Source organism: Heptranchias perlo, chromosome 18 (assembly GCF_035084215.1).
Source record: "Heptranchias perlo isolate sHepPer1 chromosome 18, sHepPer1.hap1, whole genome shotgun sequence".
Lineage (NCBI taxonomy): Eukaryota > Metazoa > Chordata > Chondrichthyes > Hexanchiformes > Hexanchidae > Heptranchias > Heptranchias perlo.
Genome location: NC_090342.1, coordinates 4,909,871 through 4,932,546, shown reverse-complemented (window position 1 = coordinate 4,932,546; position 22,676 = coordinate 4,909,871). Strand labels below are relative to the sequence as shown.

Below are 22,676 nucleotides of genomic sequence, written 5' to 3'. Positions count from 1 at the left end.
CCATGTAATAATTTGTAAGTACTGCAGCATTCTGTCCTTCCGAACAATACTTCAACATGGTTGCACTGTGATTTTGGTAGCCAAAAAAACTATCTCAAATTCACACCAAAATATTGAAGAACCTACACCATTAACACACAGTACACAGATTGTTCTGCAGTATCTAAGCCCGCAACCAAGAATTTCTTACGGGTTTGTAGTACCAACTTGTCGAGTCTAAATCTTAGAATTAAGAGTTCTCAAATCTTAGAATTAAGAGTTCTCAAATCCTTTTTCACATCGTTCACCTGACGAAGGAGGAAGCCTCCGAAAGCTTGTGAATTTAAAATAAAATTGCTGGACTATAACTTGGTGTTGTAAAATTGTTTACAAATCCTCTAAAGGGTGAGACTCAGAGGCTCCAAACAGTGGTTTTCAACAGCTGACCGAGATTTTCTTATAATCTTGGTCTATGGCTCCTCTTCTTCTTCTTCTTCTTCTTCTTCCTCCTCCTCCTCCTCCACCACCCCACCCATACCCCAACCACCTAAGACGGTCATATTGTTTCGAAACAAACGGCATCTATCCAAACAGAAGTATCATGTTTCCTGAGAAGTAGAATTTAGTTGGGTATACAAATACTATACTTTTAACACTTCTCACGATGAAAACAGAAGTAAAACTCACCGAGTAATAGAGTTCGACCCTGCTCAAATCAGTGGTTTTTGCCAAGTTCTGCTTCACTGCTAACTCACAGTTTACACATCCAACAAGTGTTAATTTAGCCAAGTACTATTCCATGATCTTGTATTACAAAATAAAAATCAGATTAACTGATCATTCATCTCATCTGGTGCTCATGGGATCTTGCTATGTGCAAATTGGCAGTTGTGCTGACCAACATAACAGTGACTGCACTTCAAGCATTACTGATTCTTTGTGAAGCGCTTTAGGGCAATGAGGACACCATGTAAATGCAAGTTTTCTCGTTTGTTTCGCATACAAAGCCATAAAGATAGTGCAATCAGCGACCCCATGACTGTGGTGCAAAAGACATATTAGCCGACCAGTGACTTAATCACATTTGGTACTTGGAAGCATCCAAATTGATCCAAATAAATCAAAAGGAACATGATTTTGAAGTTTAGTCGTGTCCTCCTAATCAGATAAAACTTGACCCTTATCCCAAGTCTGTGCGTCATTGAATCTCTCTAACACAAATGCAATAAGTTTTGTCATTTATTCCTTGGTGCCTCATTACAGCAGAATATTGAAGTGGATGGGGGAGGTGAGTTAACAGGAAGACAGACATTGAGCGAGCTAGACGTTTGGGTCACTATCTCACTTCCCATGTCTGGCAACGGTCACATGTCATCAGCCGAGACAACCTAGTATACCAACTTTTTAAAAAATGTGTCTTTGGAATGTGCACTACACTGGTACAATCATATTTATTGACCACCCCTGGCTGCCTTGAGAAGGTGGGGTGGTGGGTCTTCTGGCTTTTGTTTATCGAACTGAGTGACTTACCAAACCTCTTAAGACGTTAAGACTCAACCACGTAGCTCTATGAAATGTGGGTGCCACCACAGGTGGTTGGGGGGGGGGGGGGGGGGGGGGAATACACTGTGATTGTGCCCTGAAGTTATTTTAAAATTGTGGTACTTTCACATATATAAACATTAATAAGGTAAACTATTGTTTGTGTTCCAAGAAGAACAGTACCTTTTGCCTGGGTTTACACTGCACTCTGGGAATTAAAACCCAACCTCTTAAACCCCTGGGCCTTGATGCACTCTAATCTTCCGAGCCATACTGCCAGTCTTGTGTTGATACAAACCAAAAGCAAAAGTGGCAGCTTAATTGCAGCTTTGGGATTCATTGGACAGGACACAAAATTAGTGCACATCTTTCCACTTGGGAAGAAATCAGCGTCATCCAACAGCGCCACTAATACTCCGAAGGCAGGCCATCCACATTTTAATTAAATGCAACTTAGATAGGTCACAGAATTGTGTCAAACCCATTTGAATGTTTTCAACATGCCAGCTTTCATTCCATTTTCAGAACTATTAACTGCCTCTAAAAGGATTTATAAAGCACTTCCTTCTGTGCTGTATGATTCTATCATGTATATAGAAAGTGAAAAACAGACTTTCCCACTGCAAAATATGTAGTGAAAGGTGCCTAATTTTTGGAAATCTTAAAATTCAGCCCATTTCAAGATAGGTAAGTAGATGCAGAAAAGTAATCCCCTTCGGATGCCAAGATCTTTGGTTATGAATCTACACGGTCGAAGTGGAATATGGACAGTCAAAACCAAGTTTACTGCATTCTGCTAGAAAGCTAATATTAAATTCAAATACTGAATAAGTTGCATTGAGTTTGCTATCATAATTTCTTTTTGCGGTCATTAGATAGTCAAAACAATATGATTCAACAGATCTGCCCCCAAAACATAAATTTGAAGAGATTTACAAACTTACTAATTTCAGTAAGTTACCATTAAATATCTCTAACATGCAAGTAAACCATAAACTTCTTGTACTTCCGTACCGTTCCCACTTTCCAACAAAATATCTCAATCATAGGTCATTTCAAACCTGGCAGCTAAGGAATGCATCCACTCCTAAACCATGGTTTCCATTGTCTGTCATTTTAGGAATGCACATTGCAAAGCATGGCAGGTTGGAATGTATCCGCCCATCTGATATCATCAGAACAGGCACCACACAGTGAATCTCTCAGCACTACACTATAAGCCTCATTTACCTTTAAAAGGAAATGTTTAAAGATATGTATCTGGTGTTTCATGATAAGAACTACTCGCTTTATTGTACACCTAATGTCATCTTGTAATGTCAGGTACTGAAGAGTGCTGTGCAACAATTTGGTTTTGAAAGTCCAGCGTGATTTTAAAAACTAAATGCTTTGGAATGTTAACTTAAAATTACCTTTCTAAAGCCATAAGAACTTGGTAACAATATTTTACACAAGAGTTCCAGGTAGGCTGCATAATGCTATATGTTGCATAACTGGGTTAATGTCAATATAGATGACATGTCTGAACCTTAGCTTAAATTAACATTAACTAATTTTATCTTTGTTAAAGTCATGGAATAACATACTGAATTGTCAATATAATGAATTACATCTTTTGACACACCTGCAGTGAGAACATCACAACTATCAATACTTGTATGAACTTTGAGCACACAGGGGACACACTGACAAATGCTTTAGCAACAAAAGACAAATGCACACAAAAAACTGCAACAATAAGAAATCAGATGGAGATTTCAAGGCTGCAGGCTAATGGCAGGGTTCTGACAACAGTTACAAAATATTCCAGCTTTCCTGCTGCAATTTGCATCCCTGGAACACCTCGATTAAAATTGTTAAGCAATCACTGGTAGGTATAGATTTTTTAAGATAGTTGAGTGCTCATTTTTCAGTATCATGGATAAATGTAACATTTAGAATAATCCTTTAAAAGAGACAGCAAAGCTACCACATGTCGATCAGCCTTTATCACAATAATCTAAAACAAACTACAGCATTCATGAGAAACACAGCAGAGTACACAAGAACCATTTGCACAATTTCAATACATATCAAGAAACAAATGCAATGCCACAGGGAAAACACAGAAGGTGCTGATTCAATCACAGCACTTTGTATCAATAAAAATAACTGCAACATTAAATATTATTGTGGCAGTCTACTTGCAAAACAAATGAATCCAATATCCTTTATCTTCACTCCTCAGCAGCATTCACACCACAGAATAAACTTCAAACCGATAGCAATGCTAACTTTAAAGAAAGATCACACTAAGGGCGAGTTCACACACCAACTCTGGTAGTATAGCAAGGCAGATCGAGCTGCGGTTAAGGGAGCTGCAGCTAGGCCTTAGAACACTCAGCTTTCTGACTCCATGTTTACACCCCAACAGTGAAGTAGTTTCTACTGCGGGTTAGAGATCTGCTTAGTAAACCCTAGCTTTCAGACTCTATTGCAACAGTAAAGTTGGAACACAAACACAGAAAGTTTGGTGAGGGGGGGGGGGGGGGGGGGGAGCCAAACTGCCCCCATCCTAATGGTGGTCTGCACACACGCTGCAAGCTTCTTGGTCTCAGTTAGCAGTGTAAATGCATCCCCTGTACTGGGGCAAAGGATAGCATCTTGAATTCAGAGGCGCTGCCCTTGCCCAGCTGATGGTGAAATAACTGGCAAGAGACCAGCTTCCTCCTTGTAGAATTCAGCCACCCTCCCTACTCCTCAGGGTTCACTGCACCCAAAGTTAAACATCTCCACCCCTCCTCCCCCCAATGACAACAGCCCCCCTCACCTCACCCTCCTAATGCTGCCACAAACAAATGGAGGGGGCACAGGCCCAGGGGAGGGAGAGAGGAGGGGGCACAGGCCCAGGGGAGGGAGCATTAAACAATTGGAGGGGGTACAGGCCCAGGGAAGGGCGATGGGCTGAACCTGCTCTCCCCCTCCCCACCCCCCGCAATAAACAAATGGATGGGGTACAGGCCCGGGGAGGGAAGCAGGCCGAGGCCCATCCTCCGCCTAACTACATCCTGAGTTACTGGAGTAGCCAGTCCTGGGGATAGAGTAGGAAGGGATGGGGATGGAGAGTGGGGAGGGGGGGCGGTCCTGGCCGGGCCGGTGATGGAGCCATGGGAAGCGGTGCCGGCCTGAAGGCCCGAGACTTGATTCGATTCCACCCCCCCCCCCGGATCCCTGCCCCCATTCGCGGCCGCTCCCCCACCTGGTGCAGGGCGGTCAGCCCGTCCACATTGGCGTAGTTGATGTCCGAGCCGCGATCCAGAAGCTTCTTCACCTCGTCCGTGTCGCCGCTCGAGCAGGCGGCCAGGAAGACGGCGCCGTCGTCGAACTTGACCTTGGTCTTCTTCTTCTTGAGGACGGGCGGCTCCAGCTCGGTCTCCGAGCCCAGCCAGCGCTTCAGCTGCTCGTTCCTCTTCTGCTTGGCGTCCGCCATCTTCGCTCCTTCTACCTCCTCCTTCTTTCTTCTTCTTGTTCTTCTTCGCCCGCCTCGGCGGCTCCCTATCCCAGAGCGGTGGGAGCCATGGCGCCGCTCATCTGCATAGTCTCGCGAGAGCTCGCGCCTCCGTGAGGTGGGGGGGGGGAGAGAAGAGAAGGGCCCCGCCCATCGGACGGGATTTCACCGCCAGGCCGGGTGACGTCATGCTACCGGCCCGGGGGGGGGAAGAGATGCGGAGGAGAGTGCAGGTGACGTCATGCTCCTGTTGCTAGGCGGATTTTTGGTTGGAGGGAGAGAGGCCTCAAATTACCACCCCCCACACCCCCCCCCAAAAAAAAAAATTAAAGAAAAACATCAAGGAATTGGATAAATACTTGAAGGGGGGGAAAAAAAATGTGCAGGGTTACGGGGAAAGAGCGGGGGGCGAATGGGACTAACTGGATTGCTCTTGCAACGAGCCAGCACGGGCTCGATGGGCCAAATGGCCTCCTTCTGTGCTGTAACCCTTCCACGATTCAAAGCCCCCCCCCCCCACCCCCTCAAAAAAAAATAAAGTCGTAATCTTTCACTCCTTCGACAAAATGTCTGGGATTCACAGTGTGCGAGAGAGAAGAGAGCTCCCTCTTTGGTTGGGCCCTTTTTTAGTACATCTGTGGAGGAGAGGGGGAGATTAGGGGTTGCCAACCCTCCAGGATTGCCCTGGAGTCTCCAGGAATTGTCGATAAATCTCCAAGGCAACTGCTGCGAGCAAGCATCCAGGGAGAAAAACCATCGGGGGCATTAAAAAAAAGTGTATTTTTTTTTCATTTTCTTTGAAGACTTCTATCACATCATAGTATCATAGTAGGTACAGCAAAGGTGAAGGCCATTCGGCCCATCGTGCCCGTGCCGACTCTTTGAAAGAGCTATCCAATTAGTCCCACCCCTTGCTCTTTCCCCGTAGCCCTGTAAATTTTTTTCTTTCAAGTATTTATCAAATTCCCTTTTGAACGTTACTGTTGAACCTGCTTTAATTCTGTTTATTAGTTATAAAAATATTCAATATAAATCATCCAATCGGGCAATGAAGAGCCTATTTGCTTTCCGATTGGCCATGGGAAGGCGACGCATCATGAGGATGGACGTGTCGGGCGACCAATGGTGGGAGTGTGGGGGCGGGGTGGCTGGAGGCCATGTGATCAAACCTCCAGAAATATATTCAGTCAGAGTTGGCAACCTGAACGGAAACAAAAAAAACCATTTAAGGTAAGTGTCCTCGGGCACCACAAGTACAGTAAACAAACAATAACATGAGCAATAATTAAATTATAATGCTACTGTGAGCACCAATGGGTTGGGTACCTTGCAGCGAGTGATCTAGGTGCATTTCCATGTCAGGCTTAGTCGGTTTACACAATAACCTGATGGAAAAGAGGGGTAATCTTCAACTTCAGCCGCCTGGGCCCTCAGCTCTAGAATTCCCTCCATAAACCTCTCTATCTCTCTCTCCTCTTTTAAGACATCCTTAAAACCTACCTCTTTGACCAAGCTTTTGCTCACTTGTCCTAATATCTCACGTAGCTTGCTGTCAAATTATGTGAAGCTCCTTGGGACGTTTTACAATGTTAAAGGCACTATATAAATGCAAGTTGTTGTGTGCAATGTGGTGGAGCAGATCGCCCAATCGTTATAGAACCCATTCCATTTTCTTCCCATTGATTTTGACAGGATGAAAATCGGATGAGTTCTGTAGCGGGCAGACGATCCGCTCCGCCACATTAACGCCCAAGAGGCGAAGTTTAAAATTATCCCCGATGTTTTTTTTTTAATTCATTCCCAGGATTTGGGCGTGGCTGGCAAGACCGGCATTTATCACCCATCCCCTCGTTGCCCCTTGAGAAGGTGGTGGTGGGCCACCTTCTTGAAGCGCTGCAGTCCGTGTGGTGAAGGCGCTGTTAGGTCGGGAGTTCCAGGATTTTGACCCAGCGACAATGTAGGAACGGCCGATATATGTCCAGGTCGGGATGGTGTGTGACTTGGAGGCGATGGTGTCTCCATGCACCTGCTGCCCTTGTCCTTCTAGGTTTTGGAGGTCGTTGGTTTGGGAGGTACTGTCGAAGAAGCCTTGGCGAGTTGCTGCAGTGCGTCCTGTGGATAGTATACACTACAGCCCTGCGGAGGGAGTGGATGATTCCGTTGAGAATACACATGATCCTGTATCTGTATGAGCAGACATGCTAAGTGCTCGAAAATTAGCAAAACCTGACCAACCACATCATTCAATCCTTTCGAGAAAATTCCGGTGTAAAATACCTGGAAACTGATCAAAAGGAAGGAACTATTGCTCAATTTTAGTGAAAACTATTTTTCTAATTGTTATATTTGCAAATAAATTACTTTTCTTTATATTTGAGAACTTCTTTCTCCTAGTAGTTGACAGACTATTACCGAAGGGGGAGGGAAAGTTAAAAATCTTCTTCTTCAAAAAATTGCCGAATAGCAAGTGTGCGATTCAAAGCCGTTTTATTCAGGACTGTAGGCAGCATATTTAGAATTGTAACAGTCCTTCAAAAAAAGCTGCCCCACCCCTTCCAACTGGATGTACGTAGGGGGATACATGAGGTATTCTCTCTCTCAAACAATTATGACCTTCTACCTTTCAAATAGTGCACTATGGTTAATTTTTAACACTTTTATAGTCCACAATTTATAGATTTTCAATCTTAGCGAAGCACTGTGACCATGGTGACTATCCCTCCTCATCCTGCAACGCCTCTCCTCCGTCATCCAGTTGGGTGGGACTGGCCTCGCCTGGTTCCACTCTTACCTTTCCAGTCATAGGCTAAGAATCACCTGCGATGGCTTCTCTTCACGCTCCCGCACCGACCGTTACCTCTGGAGTCCCCCAAGGATCTATCCTGGGCCCCCTCCTATTTCTTATCTGCCCCTCGGCGACATCATCCGAAAGCGTGACGTCAGGTTCCACGTGTACGCTGACGACACCCACTCTACCTCTCAACCACCTCTCTTGACCCTTCCACTGTCTCTGATTTGTCACATTGCTTGTCCGAGATGAGCAAAAATTTCCTCCAACTGAATATTGGGAAGACCGAAGTCATTGTCTTTGGTCCCCGCCGCAAACTCCGTTCCTTAGCCACCGACTCTATCCCTCTCCCTGGCCACCGTCTGAGGCTGAACCAGACCGTTCGCAACCTTGACGTCCTATTTGACCCTGAGATGAGCTTCTGACCCCATATCCGCTCCATCACCAAGACCATTTGCTTCCACCTCCGTAACATCGCCCATCTCCGCCCCTGCCTCAGCTCATCTGCTGCTGAAACCCTCATCCATGCCTTTGTTACCTCTAGATTTGACTATTCCAATGCTCTCCTGTTGGGCCTCCGATCTTCCACCCTCCATAAACTTGAGCTGATCCAAAATTCCTAACTCGCACCAAGTCCTGTTCACCCATCACCCCTGTACTCGCTGACCTACATTGGCTCCTGGTCCGGGAACGCCTCGATTTTAAAATTCTCATCCTTGTTTTCAAATCCCTCCATGACCTCCCTATCTCTGTAACCTCCTCCAGCCCTATAACCCTCTGAGATCTCTGCGCTCCTCCAATTCTTGCCTCTTGCCCAGCCCCGATTTTAACTGTTCCACTTTGGCGGCCGTGCCTTCAGCTGCTAAGGCCCTAAGCTCTGGAATTCCCTCCCTAAACCTCTCCACCTCTCTCTCCTCCTTTAAGATGCTCCTTAGAACCTACCTCTTTGATCAAACTCTTGGTCACCTGTCCTAATAACACCTTATGTGGCTCAGTGTCAAATTTTGTTTGATAATCGCTCCTGTGAAGCACCTTGGGACGTTCTACTACGTTAAAGGTGCTATATAAATGCAAGTTGTTATTGTTGTTGTTGAAAAGAAATACATCCGTGCTGTGAACAGACCAATCAAACCCAGCTTTGCCAAGTCACCATTCTCAGCATTTCCCTTTCCCCCTGGTTGCTGCTCCTGTATCACCCTCCCCCAAAAGGTGCTGCTACAGGCTTCTCCCTCTCCTCTTCCCCAAGTCCTACTAGCGTCTCTCTCTGTCCTCCCCATGTGCTACCGGCTTCTCTCTTTCTCCTCCCTAAGTCCTACTGGCTTCTCTCTCTTTCTCCTCCCTAAGTCCTACTGGCTTCTCTCTCTCCTCCTCCCTGAGTCCTACTGGCTTCTCTCTCTCTCTCCTCCTCACATCCTACTGGCTTCTCTCTCTCTCTCTCTCTCTCCTTCTCACATGCTACTGGCTTCTCTCTCTCCTCCTCCCTAAGTCCTACTGGCTTCTCTCTCTCTCCTCCTCCACCAGTCGTACTGGCGTCTCTCTCTCTCTTCCCTAAGTCCTACTGGCTTCTCTCTCTCTCTCTCTCTCTCCTCCCCCAGTCCTACCAGCTTCTCTCTCTCTCCTCCCTAGGTCCAACTGGCTTCTCGCTCTCTTTCTCCCCAAGTACAGAGCTTTGTTAGATATAAGTGTGGATGAGAGGGAGGGATGATGACACTATAGTCCCGAATTCTCTGACCTGTGCTTGTTGCTAATGAAGCATCATGCCGGCAGCAGAAAAGTACAAAATTACCCCTATATTATTGGATCAGTCCAAATCTCTGTACTGAGCTGAAAGCAATGAAAATGTAAGACATTGAGATGTGGATTTAGTCTTATAATGACACAGTAAGATAAAGGCATCAATTTGAGGTTACTCATATTTTGTAATCAATAATTTAAGAATTATAATTCCCAAAGCTTGGAGACAGACAGGATATAAATGTAACTTTATGCGTAAGGAAACAAGTCCATGTTATGGAACCTTGAACTTCTATTTAACAGGAAATGTTAGTGGGAGGAGAGGTACTGTCGGTGTGAGGAATCTATCTCTACTATGTCCCCACAATGTTCTATTCTTAATACACTTCTAGCATTGAATAAACATCCTTTTAGATCCGGTAGATTGTCATTTGCTTCAACTGATAGAAGCAATATGCCTCCATTTTACAATTCCCATCCTTGTGTTCAAATCCCTCCATGGCCTCGCTCCGCCCTACCTCTGTAACCTCCTCCAGCCCTACAACCCTCCAAGATCTCTGCGCTCCTCCAGCTCTGACCTCTTGTGCATCCCCCGATTTTAATCGCTCCACCATTGGCGGACGTGCCTTCAGCTGCCTAAGCTCTGGAATTCCCTCCACAAAATCTTTCATCTCTCTCCATCTTTGAGACACTCTTAAAACCTACCTCTTTGACCAAACATTTGGTCACCTGTCCTGATGTCTCCTTCTTTGGCTCGGTGTCAATTTTTGTCTGATTTACGCTCCTGTGAAGCGCCTTGGGATGTTTTACTACGTTAAAGGTGGTATATAAATGCAAGTTGTTGTTTATTGGGACAGATCCTTGAGAAGATCCACTCACGCCCAACAGAACGTATACATTTTAAAGGAATTAAAAATATAACGGCATGTTGGCTGCTAATACCAATTAGAACATCTCAGTATTGAGTGGTTTATGAATAGATTAGCTACGTGGCAATCAAGAGGTGATCTTATTTCCCATGTAGTCCCTATTGAATTTGGTTATAAAAAGAATGAAACTTGACAGGAGCTGTGTTTTAAAATAAATTCTGTTGGACTCTGTAAGGAAGATTTTAGCCCAGACCACAAAACCTGGAAAAGCCCCTTTGCCCATTCTTGCTTGTCCCATCGTTCAGGCCCATTTTCAAGACGTGACTTATGTCCACAGTTTTTTGCTACTCCAGCCCCATTTCCTTTTAGTTCCGACCGAATCAGTGATCTCATAGAATGAAAGGGGTCAATTTTAACCTAACCCGCCCATCGGGAAACTGACTGGATCAGACGCAACGCTGATTTTACAACCCGGCTCGATTGATGTCAAGGGAGAGTAATATTGGGCAGGGGGTAAAATCAGGGGTTCCATCCGATCCCCTGGGTTTCCCACCCAACGACTGAGGTTAACATTTACCTCCATGGGATCTTACAGCACAAAAGGAGGCCATTCAGCTCACCGTGCCTGTTTGAAAGAGCTATCCAATTAGTCCCACTCCCCCTGCTCTTTCCCCACAGACCTGCTCTATCCAATTTCTTTTTGCATCAGTTTTAGTGCATCGTGTAGGAATACATCCCATAAGTGAACAATTCTGTGTCAATTATTTAGGTTTAACTCATGGCTTTTGAACTTACAGTTGTATGGACCGCTCTGATTATCTCATTTTTTACATCCTTGGATCATACTCTGTTATCTTATCCTTTTCCAGTGAGAATAGATTTAGCTTCAGAAAGAAGGAAAGAGAAACTTCCATTTACACAGCATTTTATCACATCCTCAAGACTTCCCAAAGTGCTTACAATCAATGGATTACTTTTTGAAATGCAGTCACTGTAGTTATGTTGCCTAAATGCAATCAATTCAGCTAGAGTATTGCAGCTAATTCTGGACACCACACTTTAGGAAGGATGTCAAGGCCTTGGAGAGGACGCAAAGGGGATTTACTAGAATGGTACCAGGGATGAAAGATTTCAGTTATGTGGAGAGACTGGAGAAGCTGGGGTTGTTTTCCTTCGAGCAAAGAAGGTTAAGGGGAGATTTGATAGAGGTGTTCAAAATCATGAAGGGTTTTGATACAATAAGTAAGGAGAAACTGTTTCCATTGGCAGAAAGGTCAGTAACCAGAGGATACAGACTTAAGATAATTGGCAAAAGATCGGGGGGGGGAGATAAGGAGAAAATTTTTTAGGCAGTGAGTTGTTCTGATCTGGAATGCGCTGCCTGAAAGGGCGGTGGAAGCAGATTCAATAATAACTCTCAAAGGGCAATTGGATAAATACTTGAAAGGGGAAAATTTGCAGGGCTATGGAGAAAGAGCAGGGGAGTGGGACTAATTGGATAGCTCTTTCAAAGAGCTGGCACAGGCACGATGGATCGAATGGCCTCCTTTTGTGCTGTATCATTCTATGATTCTATGGCTCTGTGCACAGCAGGAGAGGAGAAAGGTATGCCTGCATGAATATGGGTTGCCTTCTGTCTAGTGCTAGAGGGAACGCAGGGGCGTGTATAGATAAGAAAGCATCCCATCCCTACGTAGCTACTTGAAGGGAAACTATTTGTCTGTGTGTTGCAGACATGCCATTGCAGAACACTGTTGAAAGATAAATGCAGAACTCACTTATCTTGACAAACTTTGTGAGGGTGTTGAATATCATCTTCATCTGGGAGGATGAAGTCTTTACCGCAGACACTGCATTGACTTACACTGCACCTCTCCTTTCCATCACCTCCCTCAGTATAAACTCCGAGGCTGTCTTAGAAAAGGGAGCTCCCTCCACTCCCTCTGTGAATCAACAGACTTTTCAGCAAATAATAGATGAGAAAAAGCAGAATTCCCCAATTTTCAGCCAACAGGAATTGTAGGTGCTGAGGAATTCCCGCTTCCCTCCAGCTTCTCCGTTCCCTGCGCTTGATGCCGATTACGCTGGTAGCACACTGCCTGTCTGTAAATGGAGGACGGCGGAAAGCCTGGGAAGTCCCGTCTGTGCTCTGGCAACTCAAAATGCCTGGGGCAAAATGCACATGTGCTGACAATGCCTCATAATTGAGCCCATAATCTAGGCTGACAATCCCAATGCAGTACTGAGGGAGTGCTTCACTGTCGGAGGTGCCGTCTTTCAGATGAGATGTTAAACTGAGACCCTTACATCCGCTCAGGTGGATGTAAAAGATCCCGTGACACTATTTTGAAGAAGAACAGGGGAATTCTCCACGGGGTCCTGGCCAATATTTATCCCTCAACCAACATTACTAATGTAAGGAATCTTACAACACCAGGTTATAGTCCAACAATTTTATTTTAAAATCACAAACTTTCGGAGATTATCTCCGTCGTCAGGTGAGTAGTGAATGAGAGGTTCTCAAATCGCATATCTTATATTAGGCTGGGACACCATCACACCAATCAAAGGTGTCGTTGGTGTTCAGACAGGTTAGCCATGGAAAACAGTATGTCCCAGTATACTGAATACACAATGTGTCAAATTACACAGACAGAGAGAAAGAGACCCGAAAGGCAGAGCGAGCGAGAGAGAGAGAATTTCCAGTCGTATTAAAAACAGCTAACTTTTTTTTCCCCTGGTGGGGTTACGTGTAGCGTGACATGAACCCAAGATCCCGGTTGAGGCCATCCTCATGGGTGCGGAACTTGGCTATCAATTTCTGCTCGACGATTTTGCGTTGTCGTGTGTCTCGAAGGCCGCCTTGGAGAACGCTTACCCGAAGATCGGTGGCTGAATGTCCTTGACTGCTAAAGTGTTCCCCGACTGGGAGGGAACCCTCCTGTCTGGCGATTGTTGCGCGGTGTCCGTTCATCCGTTGTCGCAGTGTCTGCATGGTCTCGCCAATGTACCATGACCAGGGGTTCCTTTCCTGCAACGTATGAGGTAGACAACGTTGGCCGAGTCGCAGGAGTATGAACCATGTACCTGGTGGGTGGTGTCCTCTCGTGTGATGGTGGTGTCTGTGTCAATGATCTGGCATGTCTTGCAGAGGTTGCCGTGGTAGGGTTGTGTGGTGTCGTGGACGCTGTTCTCCTGAAAGCTGGGTAATTTGCTGCGAACGATGGTCTGTTTGAGGTTGGGTGGCTGTTTCAAGGCGAGTAGTGGAGGCGTGGGGATGGCCTTAGCGAGGTGTTCGTCGTCATCGATGACATGTTGAAGGCTGCGGAGAACATGGCGTAGTTTCTCCTCTCCGGGGAAGTACTGGACGACAAAGGGTACTCTGTTGGTTGCGTCCCGTGTTTGTCTTCTGAGGAGGTCTATGCGATTCTTCGCTGTGGCCCGTCGGAACTGTCGATCGACAAGTCGAGCGTCATATCCCGTTCTTACGAGGGCGTCTTTCGGCGTCTGTAGGTGTCCATCGCGTTCCTCCTCGTCTGAGCAGATCCTGTGTATTCGTAGGGCCTGTCCATAGGGGATGGCCTCTTTGACGTGGTTGGGGTGGAAGCTGGAAAAGTGGAGCATCGTGAGGTTGTCCGTGGGCTTGTGGTAGAGTGAGGTGCTGAGGTGCCCGTCTTTACTAAACATTACTAAAACAGATAATCTGGTCATTATCACATTGCTGTTTATGCGACCTTGCTGTGCGCAAATTGGCTGCCGCATTTCCTATGTTACAACACTTCAAAAGTACTTAATTGGCTGTGAAATGCTTTGGGATGAACATGAAAGGTGTTTTAGAAATGCAAATTCTTTCTTCTTTTGTCTTAGACTCTCCGTGTTTGTAGTCCAATGCTGTTCATCATTTACATAAATGATTTGGACTCTGGAATTGGAAGTACAATATCAAAATTTGCAGATGTCCTGAGGTCGTGAAAGGTATGATATAAATAGAAGTCTTTCTTTCATTGCAGTTTGTGGGACCTAGCAGTACGCAAATTGACTGCCACGTTTCCCATATTACAACACTGACTACACTTCTAAAGTTCTTAATTGGCTGTAAAGTGCTTTGGGACATCCTGAGGTCATGAAAGGCGCAATATAAATGCAAGCTGTTTCTTCATAATGGAATTTGAGGCCTTTAATATCTATAAAGTCCCCTCTCAGTCACGTCCTTGCAAGGCTCAAGAGTCCCAGTTTCTCCAGTCTATCCTTATAATCCAATGCTTTGATGCCCGGGATTAATCTCATTGCTATTCTCTGCACCTCCTCCATGGCTTGAATGTTTCCCTTGGTGACCAAAACAGAGCACAATACTCAAGGTGCAGTCTAACTGGTGCACGGTACAGTTTTAATACGACATCTACTCAATTGACATGGAAATATAATCTGCTTACTTATTTCTGCTTCACGGTGATTTGACAGGTTAAGTGCCAAATCTGCAATCACCCCAGATCCCTTTCCATTCCGTACTGCAACACCATCCGTAGTATACTTGTGACATCAGCTTTATCCATTTTTCCTTCAAATGCGTGGTATCTTGTACTTGTCCGGATTGAATTACATCTACTCATGATTTACCCATTTACAGATTTTATTTAACTCCTTTTATAGTTCTTATATAGGTGTAGGCCATTCAGCCCCTTAAGCCTGCTCTGCCGTTCAATTGGATCATGGCTGATCTGTACCTCAATCCCATTCACCCGCCTTTGCTCCATATCGTTTGATACCCTTACCCAATATAAATATGGCAATCTCAGTCTTGAAACTTTCAATTGACCCCCAGCATCCACAGCCCTTTTGGGGGAGAGAGTTCCACCTTTCTACTACCCTTTGTGTGAAGAAGTGCTTCCAGATTTCACTCCTGAATAGCCTAGCCCTAATTTTAAGATTGTGCAACCTTATTCTAGATTCCCCCATCAGAGGAAATGGTTTCTCTTTATGTACCCTATTGAGTCCTTTTATCATTTTAAACACCTCGATTAGGTGTTTCCTCAAACTCGACTGTTTTTAGTATCAGCTGCAAAATTTGACCGGTTTGCATTGGGTTGCTGATTTCAAGTCATTCGTGTAAGTTAGGAGCAGTGGATAGCTCAGGTACCAATCCCTAGAGTACACCAGTCCCCAACCTGATATCACTCCTCCTAACAAATACCCACTGCTTTCTTCCCTTCAGCCAATTCATTATCCACACCCAGGCTCTATCCCCATTGCTTCCAACTGCAGTCGCAGCCTCTCGTGAGGAACTTTATCAAAGGCTTTCTGGAAATCACATCATATGGTCCTCCATTGTCCACTGGGGATATCGCCACCTCCTCAAAAAAATCAAGTAAATTAGTACAGTAGGAATTTCCCTTCCTAAAGCCATGCTGATTATTATTTACTAGATTATGCTCATATATGTACTCCTCAATAATCAACTCCGTTATTTTACCGGGCATTGGCATTAAACTATTGGGTGTTCTGTCATTTTTTTTTGAATATGTGACCTACTTTAAATTTGTTCCCAATCTAGTGGGACCTCCGCAACATTCGGTGATTCCTTCGCGATGATTATCAGCTCTTGGCAAATTTCATTCCTCATCTCTCTCTCAGTGTCCTGGGATACCCAGTAACTGCCCCCTGGAGATTTGTTCACTTCGAGTCCTCAAATGCTGTCCAGACGAATAGGTGTCGAGGTCAGAGGTTGAATCATAAGAAAGTCTATATTATTTTAATATCTATTTTTGAGAAATGACTGGTCATTTTAATTTTGATTAATTATAAAAATAGAAAATGCTGGAAATGCACAGCAGGTCTTTCAGGATCTGCAAGAAGAAAAGATAGGTTAACATTTTGGCTGTGGACCTTTATTAGAACACTTCACCGCTGTTGCTGCATATAACAACAGCAACTTGCATTTATACAGCGTCTTCAACGTCGTAAAACACACCAAGGCACTTCGCTGAAGCTTTATCAGACAAAATTTGACACCGAGCCACATAAAGAGATATTAGAACAGGTGACCAAAAGTTTGGTCAAACAGGTAGGTTTTAAGGAGCGTCTTAAAGGAGGAGAGAGAGGCGGAGAGGTTTAGGGAGGGAATTCTAGAGCTTAGGGTCTAGGCAGCTGAAGGCACGGCCGCCAATGGTGGGGGGACGATGGAAATCGCGAATGCGCAAGAGGCCAGAATTGGAAGAGCGCAGAGATCTCAGAGGGTTGTAGGGCTGGAGGAGGTTACAGAGATAGGGAGGGGCGAGGCCATGGAGGGATTTGAACACGAGGATGAGAATTTTAAAATCGAGGCATTGCCAGACCGGGAGCCAATGTAGGTCAGCGAACACAGGGGTGATGGGTGAATGGGACTTGGTGTGAATTAGGATACGGGCAGCAGAGTTTTGAATGAGCTCAAATTTACGGAGGATGCAAGGTGGGAGGCCAGCCAGGAGAGCATTGGAATAATCCCCCGCTTACACCCATGGTACCAATACGAAGGTGGCAGACAGAATAAAAATATACAACTTAAAGAGTAAGTAAAGGCATTGCTGTGCCATCAAAGAATAGTACAGTATAAAAGTTCAGTTTCACCGGCTCAGTGGATAGTTGCAGCTCGTGGTCTGTACTGAACCGTACAGACCAGGGTCAGATCATTGAAAAACACCTCCAATTCACACACTACAGCAGTGAAGGATTAGGGGCAAGTTTTTATATTTGCAGATTCTTAAGACTTGCAGAAACGGTCTTACAAAGGAGAAGAAGCAGCTGTCAGTTTCTGCTGCAGGCAGGGAAGCAGTAAGAAGATATTACCTTCAGAAACATTTTACTCAGAGAGAGTGGTGAGAATGTGGAACTCGCTACCACAGGGAGTAGTTGAGGCGAATAGTATAGATGCATTTAAGGGGAAGCTAGATAAACACATGAGGGAGAAAGGAATAGAAGGATATGCTGATAGGGTGAGATGAAGTAGAGTGGGAAGAGGCTTGTGTGGAGCATAATCACCGGCACAGATCTGTTGGGCCGAATGGCCTGTTTCTGAGCTGTACATTCTATGTAATGCAATTGAGAACTTGAGGCAAGTTCAACTATTTCTGAGCTGACTGAGGAGATACAAGTTCCGTCGGACAAAGCAGCACAGACCAGGAATGCTCCCAGTTCAGTTCTTGCTCTACGCTGACTCAAGTTGATCCCCTTCACAGCAGCAGCAGGGCAGTGCTGTGATTGGCCTCAATGACTCCGAGTTAGGAAACGATTCCCAGTGAGTAGCGGACTTTTGGAATATGTTGCTGGTTTGTGTGCAGTGTGTGCTGACTCTCAGCAGGGCTTCAAAAAAGAGCTGGATTGATTTTTGGTCGGAGCCTTATCAAAAGATAAGTGATTTAACAGTTAACATAAGCCTGGCCAATGTGATCTCCTGGACTGGTTTTGATCACCTGAGGAGGTCAGAGAGGAATTTTCCTGATTTTCCCCCCCGCTTTTTGGTCCTGGGTTTCGTTTTCTGTTTTTTTGCCTCTCCCAGGAGATTACATGCCGGCAGGGGTGGGAAGTGTCTAGACATGATGCTCCAGGCATTGTAAGTGTGGGGCAGGCTTGATGGACTAGCTGGCCCTTTCCTGCCCACCATTTTCATATGTTAGTAAAGGAGCCAGGCTTCCTGCTGCCTGATCGTTGTCCGGAGACTGGAAAGAGCTGAGGTGTGGAAATTAGGTGAAGGTGGGGTATGGGTTCATCAGTAATCACTCCCCATACAGTCCCCATGGTCAAATATCCTGCCCACACTCACTGTCTGGGATCATACTTTAAAAGACCAAGGTACCAGATACAGGGTAAACCCACCTGGGGAGGTGTCCCGACATAAGACGAGCCCGCTCATGATCTCCACCCTATAGCTAGATCCAGAGATATATATATATAGATTAATATATAGACATATCTATACCACACCTCATGAAGGATATATTGGCCTTGAAGGGGGTCCAACACAGATTCACCAGAATAATACTGGGGCTAAAAGGGTTAAATTATGAGGACCGGTTGCATAGACTCGGCTCGTATTCCCTCGAGTAAAGAAGATTAAGGGGTGATCCAATTGAGGTATTTTAAGATGATTAAGGGATTTGATAGGGTAGACAGAGTGAAACTATTTCCTCTGGTGGAGGGGAGAGTCCAGAACCTTAAAATTAGAGCTCGGCTGTTCAGGAGTGATGTCAGGAAGCACTTCTTCACACAAAGGGTAGTGGAAATCTGGAACTCTCTCCCCCAAAAAGCTGTCGAGGCTGGGGGTCAATTGAAAATTTCAAAACTTAGATTGATAGGTTTTTGTTAGGTAAGGGTGTTAAAGGATATGGAACCAAGGCGGGTAGATGGAGTTAAGATACAGATCAGCCATGATTTAATTGAATGACAGAACAGGCTTGAGGGGCTAAATGGCCTACTCCTGTTCCTATGTTGCTGTATGGATATAGATCAATATGTAGACTAATATATTGATAAACATATTACATACACACATTACATATATGTAATAAATATATATATATTTATTACATATATACACATATGTTTTTTTAATTCCTTAGAATTTAAAAGTTATTTTTTCTGGGATTGATTCAGTGTTTTTCTTAATTTCACGGCTATTAATTTGAAATGTGCGGTGAGGGCAGAATTACAAGCTGCCAACGAGATTGAGAGCAACTGGTTCGGGTCACACCAACCTGAGAATATCTGAGAAGCAGTCTGGTAAGTACAGTGATGGGAAACAGCCTGGGAATAAACAGGGAAGAGAGACTTGAGTTTATATAGCGCCTTTCACATCCTCAGGACGTCCCAAGGCGCTTTACAGCCAATGAAGTACTTGCGAAGTGTAGTCACTGTTGTAATGTAGGAAACGCAGCAGCCAATCTGCGCACAGCAAGATCCCACAAACAGCGAATTAAATGATCAGGTGTTTTTTTTTTCTGTGGCATTGATTAACATATAAACATAGGAAAATGACGGGCAGGAAAAGACCAGCTGGTCCATCAAGCCTGCCCCCACACTCATGATGGCCGGAGCATCGTGACCAGACATTTCCTCCCTCCCCCCAGCAACCATATAATCTCCTGGGAGAGGCAAAAAAAACCAGGGCCAATAAGAGAAAAAAAATACTCTGGAAAATTCCTCTCCAAACCCCTCAGGTGATCCAATCAGATCCAGTCCAGGAGATCACATGGAAACATGATGGCAAGAAGATCACCTGATTGATGAAGGAATGTCAGCCAGGTCATTGGGGGAAGCCCCTCTCTTCAAATGGTATCATGGGATCTTCGATTTCTGCTTTAACAGGCAGGCGGCGGGACCTCAGTTCAACATCTCATCTGAAGAACAACGCAGCACTCCCTCACTGAATCACTAATACCAGGTGCAATAAGCCTGTTACATAGACTTACATCAAGTCTACAGCACAGAAGTAGGCCATTCGGCCCAACTGGTCTATGTCGGCGTTTATGCTCTACACGAGCCTCCTCCCACCTTACTTCATCTCACCCTATCAACAAAACCTTCTATTCCTTTCTCCCTCATGTGTTTATCTAGCTTCCCCTAAAATGCATCTATGCTATTCGCCTCAACCACTCCATGTGGTAGTGAGTTCCACATTCTCACCACTCTCCGGTAAAGAAATTTCTCTTGAATTCCCTATTGGTGACTATCTCATATTAATGGCCTCTCGTTTTGGGCTCCCCCACAAGAGGAAACATCTTCTCTACGTCTATCCTATCAAACCCATTCAGAATCTTAAAGACCTCTATCAGGTCACCCTTCAGCCTTCTTTTTTCTAGAGAAAGGAGCCCCAGCCTGTTCTGTCTTTCCTGATAAGTGTAACCATTCAGTTCTGATGTCATCCTGTTCTTTTTACCAGGAGATTTGCTGCACATTTCTACTTTTTTTTTCCTGCTGAACCCCCAACTCCCCCCCCTCCCCCCCCTCCCCCCCGCTCCGCGGGGTTGATGTTTTCCCCTCTCACGCTTCTTTCGTTCCTGCACTATCTCTTTCCTTTGGAGACTCTTGGCACCACGATGAAACCAGCCCTTCTCGTCTCCCTCTACAGCAGCTGCAATGAAATGACAATGAGCTTATTGACGGTGAGCTAACAGGCTGACTCACTACGCCGCACATTCACTGGGAAACGGAGATCCGACTGCAGCCAGCTCAGGCTGGCCCCAACACGTCAGCGGGAGTTGATTGAACATCATTTGGATAATTAAATAGCTGCAATTTATGACTTGAGAAATAACATTCAGAATTGGTGATAAAATTGGGGTCACACTCCCAACTGAAATAATAAACAGAAAATGCTGGAAATACACAGCAGGTCAGTCAGCAGCTGTAAAGAGGAAAGAGAGGTTAGAGTTAGGGGATTTCATAGAATCATAGAAAGTTACAGCGCAGAAGGAGGCCATTCGGCCCATCGTGTCTGTGCCGGCTGAAAAAGAGCCATCCAGTTTAATCCCACTTTCCAGCACTTGGTTCGTAGCCCTCTTGGTTACGGCACTTCAAGTGCACATCCAAGTACTTTTTAAATTGTTGAGGGTTTCTGCCTCTACCACCCTTTCAGGCAGTGAGTTCCAGACCCCCGCCACCCTCTGGGTGAAAAAATTTCTCCTCAGCTCCCCTCTAATCCTTCTACCAGTTACTTCAAATCTATGCCCCCTGGTCACTGACCCCTCTGCTAAGGCAAATAGTTCCTCCCTATCCACTCTATCTAGTCCCGTCATAATTTTATATACCTCAATTCAATCTCCCCTCAGCCTCCTTTGTTCCAAAGAAAACAACCCCAGCCTATCCAATCTTTTCTCATAGCTAAAATTCTCCAGCCCTGGCAGCATCCTCGTAAATCTCCTCTGTACCCTCTCTAGTGCAATCACATCTTTCCTGTAATGTGGTGACCAGAACTGTACGCAATACTCAAGCTGTGGCCTAACCGTTTGCTTTCACACAAAAGGGAGTGGAAATCTGGAACTCTCTCCCCCAAAAAGCTGTTGAGGCTGGGGGTCAATTGAAAATTTGAAAGCTGAGAATGATAGAATATTGTTAGGCAAAGGGTGTTAAGGGATTCGGGACCAAGGTGGGTAAATGGAGTTAAGATACAGATCAGCCATGATCTAATTGAGTGACGGAACAGGCTCGAGGGGCTGAATGGCCTACCCTCGTTCCTGTATTCTTTCACGACCTCAGGAGGTCCCAAAGCACTTTACATCCAATGAAGTGGTTTTTGAAGCGTCGTCACTGCTGCTATGTAGGGAAACGCAGCAGCCAATTTACGCACAGCAAGATCCCACAAACAGCCATACGATTGACCAGATCATCTGTTTTAGTGATGTTGGCCGATTAACTTTGTACATGCAGAAGCTTTTAATCACAGGGTTTTTGGGTCTTTACTTCAGGAGGCAGGAGCTCAATGTTCTGACCTCCTCTTGCACAATCTCGTCGAATGGCTCAGTCAAGCCACAAGTTTCACTCGGTTGTTGCTGTATGACTGGAAACCAGAGATTTTAATGAGCGCGTGGCAGAGCCTGAAAGTGGGATTCAGTTGCAAAAAGGCCGGTTTCCTCCATGGTCTCACACTCCATCTGAACAAATTGAATCAATCACGACCAGGAAGGAACTGGTTAACCCCCTTTACTGCGGAAATATATCCATTCCTATGAATCCAAGTTCAGCTTTCTCAAGTCGTTATCGATTCTCATTTTCCACTTTGAAGCCTAGAGAGGACAAAACCTTAAACTTGAAAGAATACGAGTGGGATTGTTCTCCTTCGTGCAGAGAAGGCTGAGGGGAGATTTAATAGAGGTGTTCAAAATCATGAGGGATTTTGATCGAGTAAATAAGGAGAAACTGTTTCCAGTGGCAGAAGGGTCGGTAACCAGAGGACACAGATTTAAGGTCATTGACAAAAAAGCCAGGGGGGAGATGAGGAGAAATTTTTTTACTCGGCGAGTTGTTATGATCTGGAATGCGCTGCCTGAAAGGGCGGTGGAAACAGATTCAATAATAACTTTTAAAAGGGAATTGGATAAATACTTGAAAGGGGAAAAGAATTGCAGGGATATGGGGAAAGAGCAGGGGGAATGGGACTAATTGGATAGCTCTTTCAAAGAGCCGGCGCAAGCGCGATGGGCCGAACGGCCTCCTTCTGTGCTGCATCATTCTACGAACCGCTCAGTGCCACCGACTCGGTGGTAACCTTGATTCCTAAAGGTCCAGATTCCTTAACCCAAGAGTTGTG

The 22,676-nt window shown here is 45.2% G+C and overlaps 1 protein-coding gene across 8 annotated transcripts in view; it reads right to left on the bottom strand.

Moving 5' to 3' along the window:
• ppp1r12a (protein phosphatase 1, regulatory subunit 12A) overlaps nt 1-5,082 on the bottom strand; it is a 145,948-nt gene extending 140,866 nt beyond the window's left edge. For all 8 annotated transcript variants that reach the window (XM_067999268.1, XM_067999274.1, XM_067999266.1 and 5 more), the window contains exon 1: nt 4,760-5,082. In XM_067999268.1, the coding sequence (XP_067855369.1) occupies nt 4,760-4,990 (231 nt within the window). In that variant the 5' untranslated portion in view covers nt 4,991-5,082. The remainder of the gene's footprint in view (nt 1-4,759) is intronic.
• Nucleotides 5,083-22,676: the final 17,594 nt, after the last annotated feature.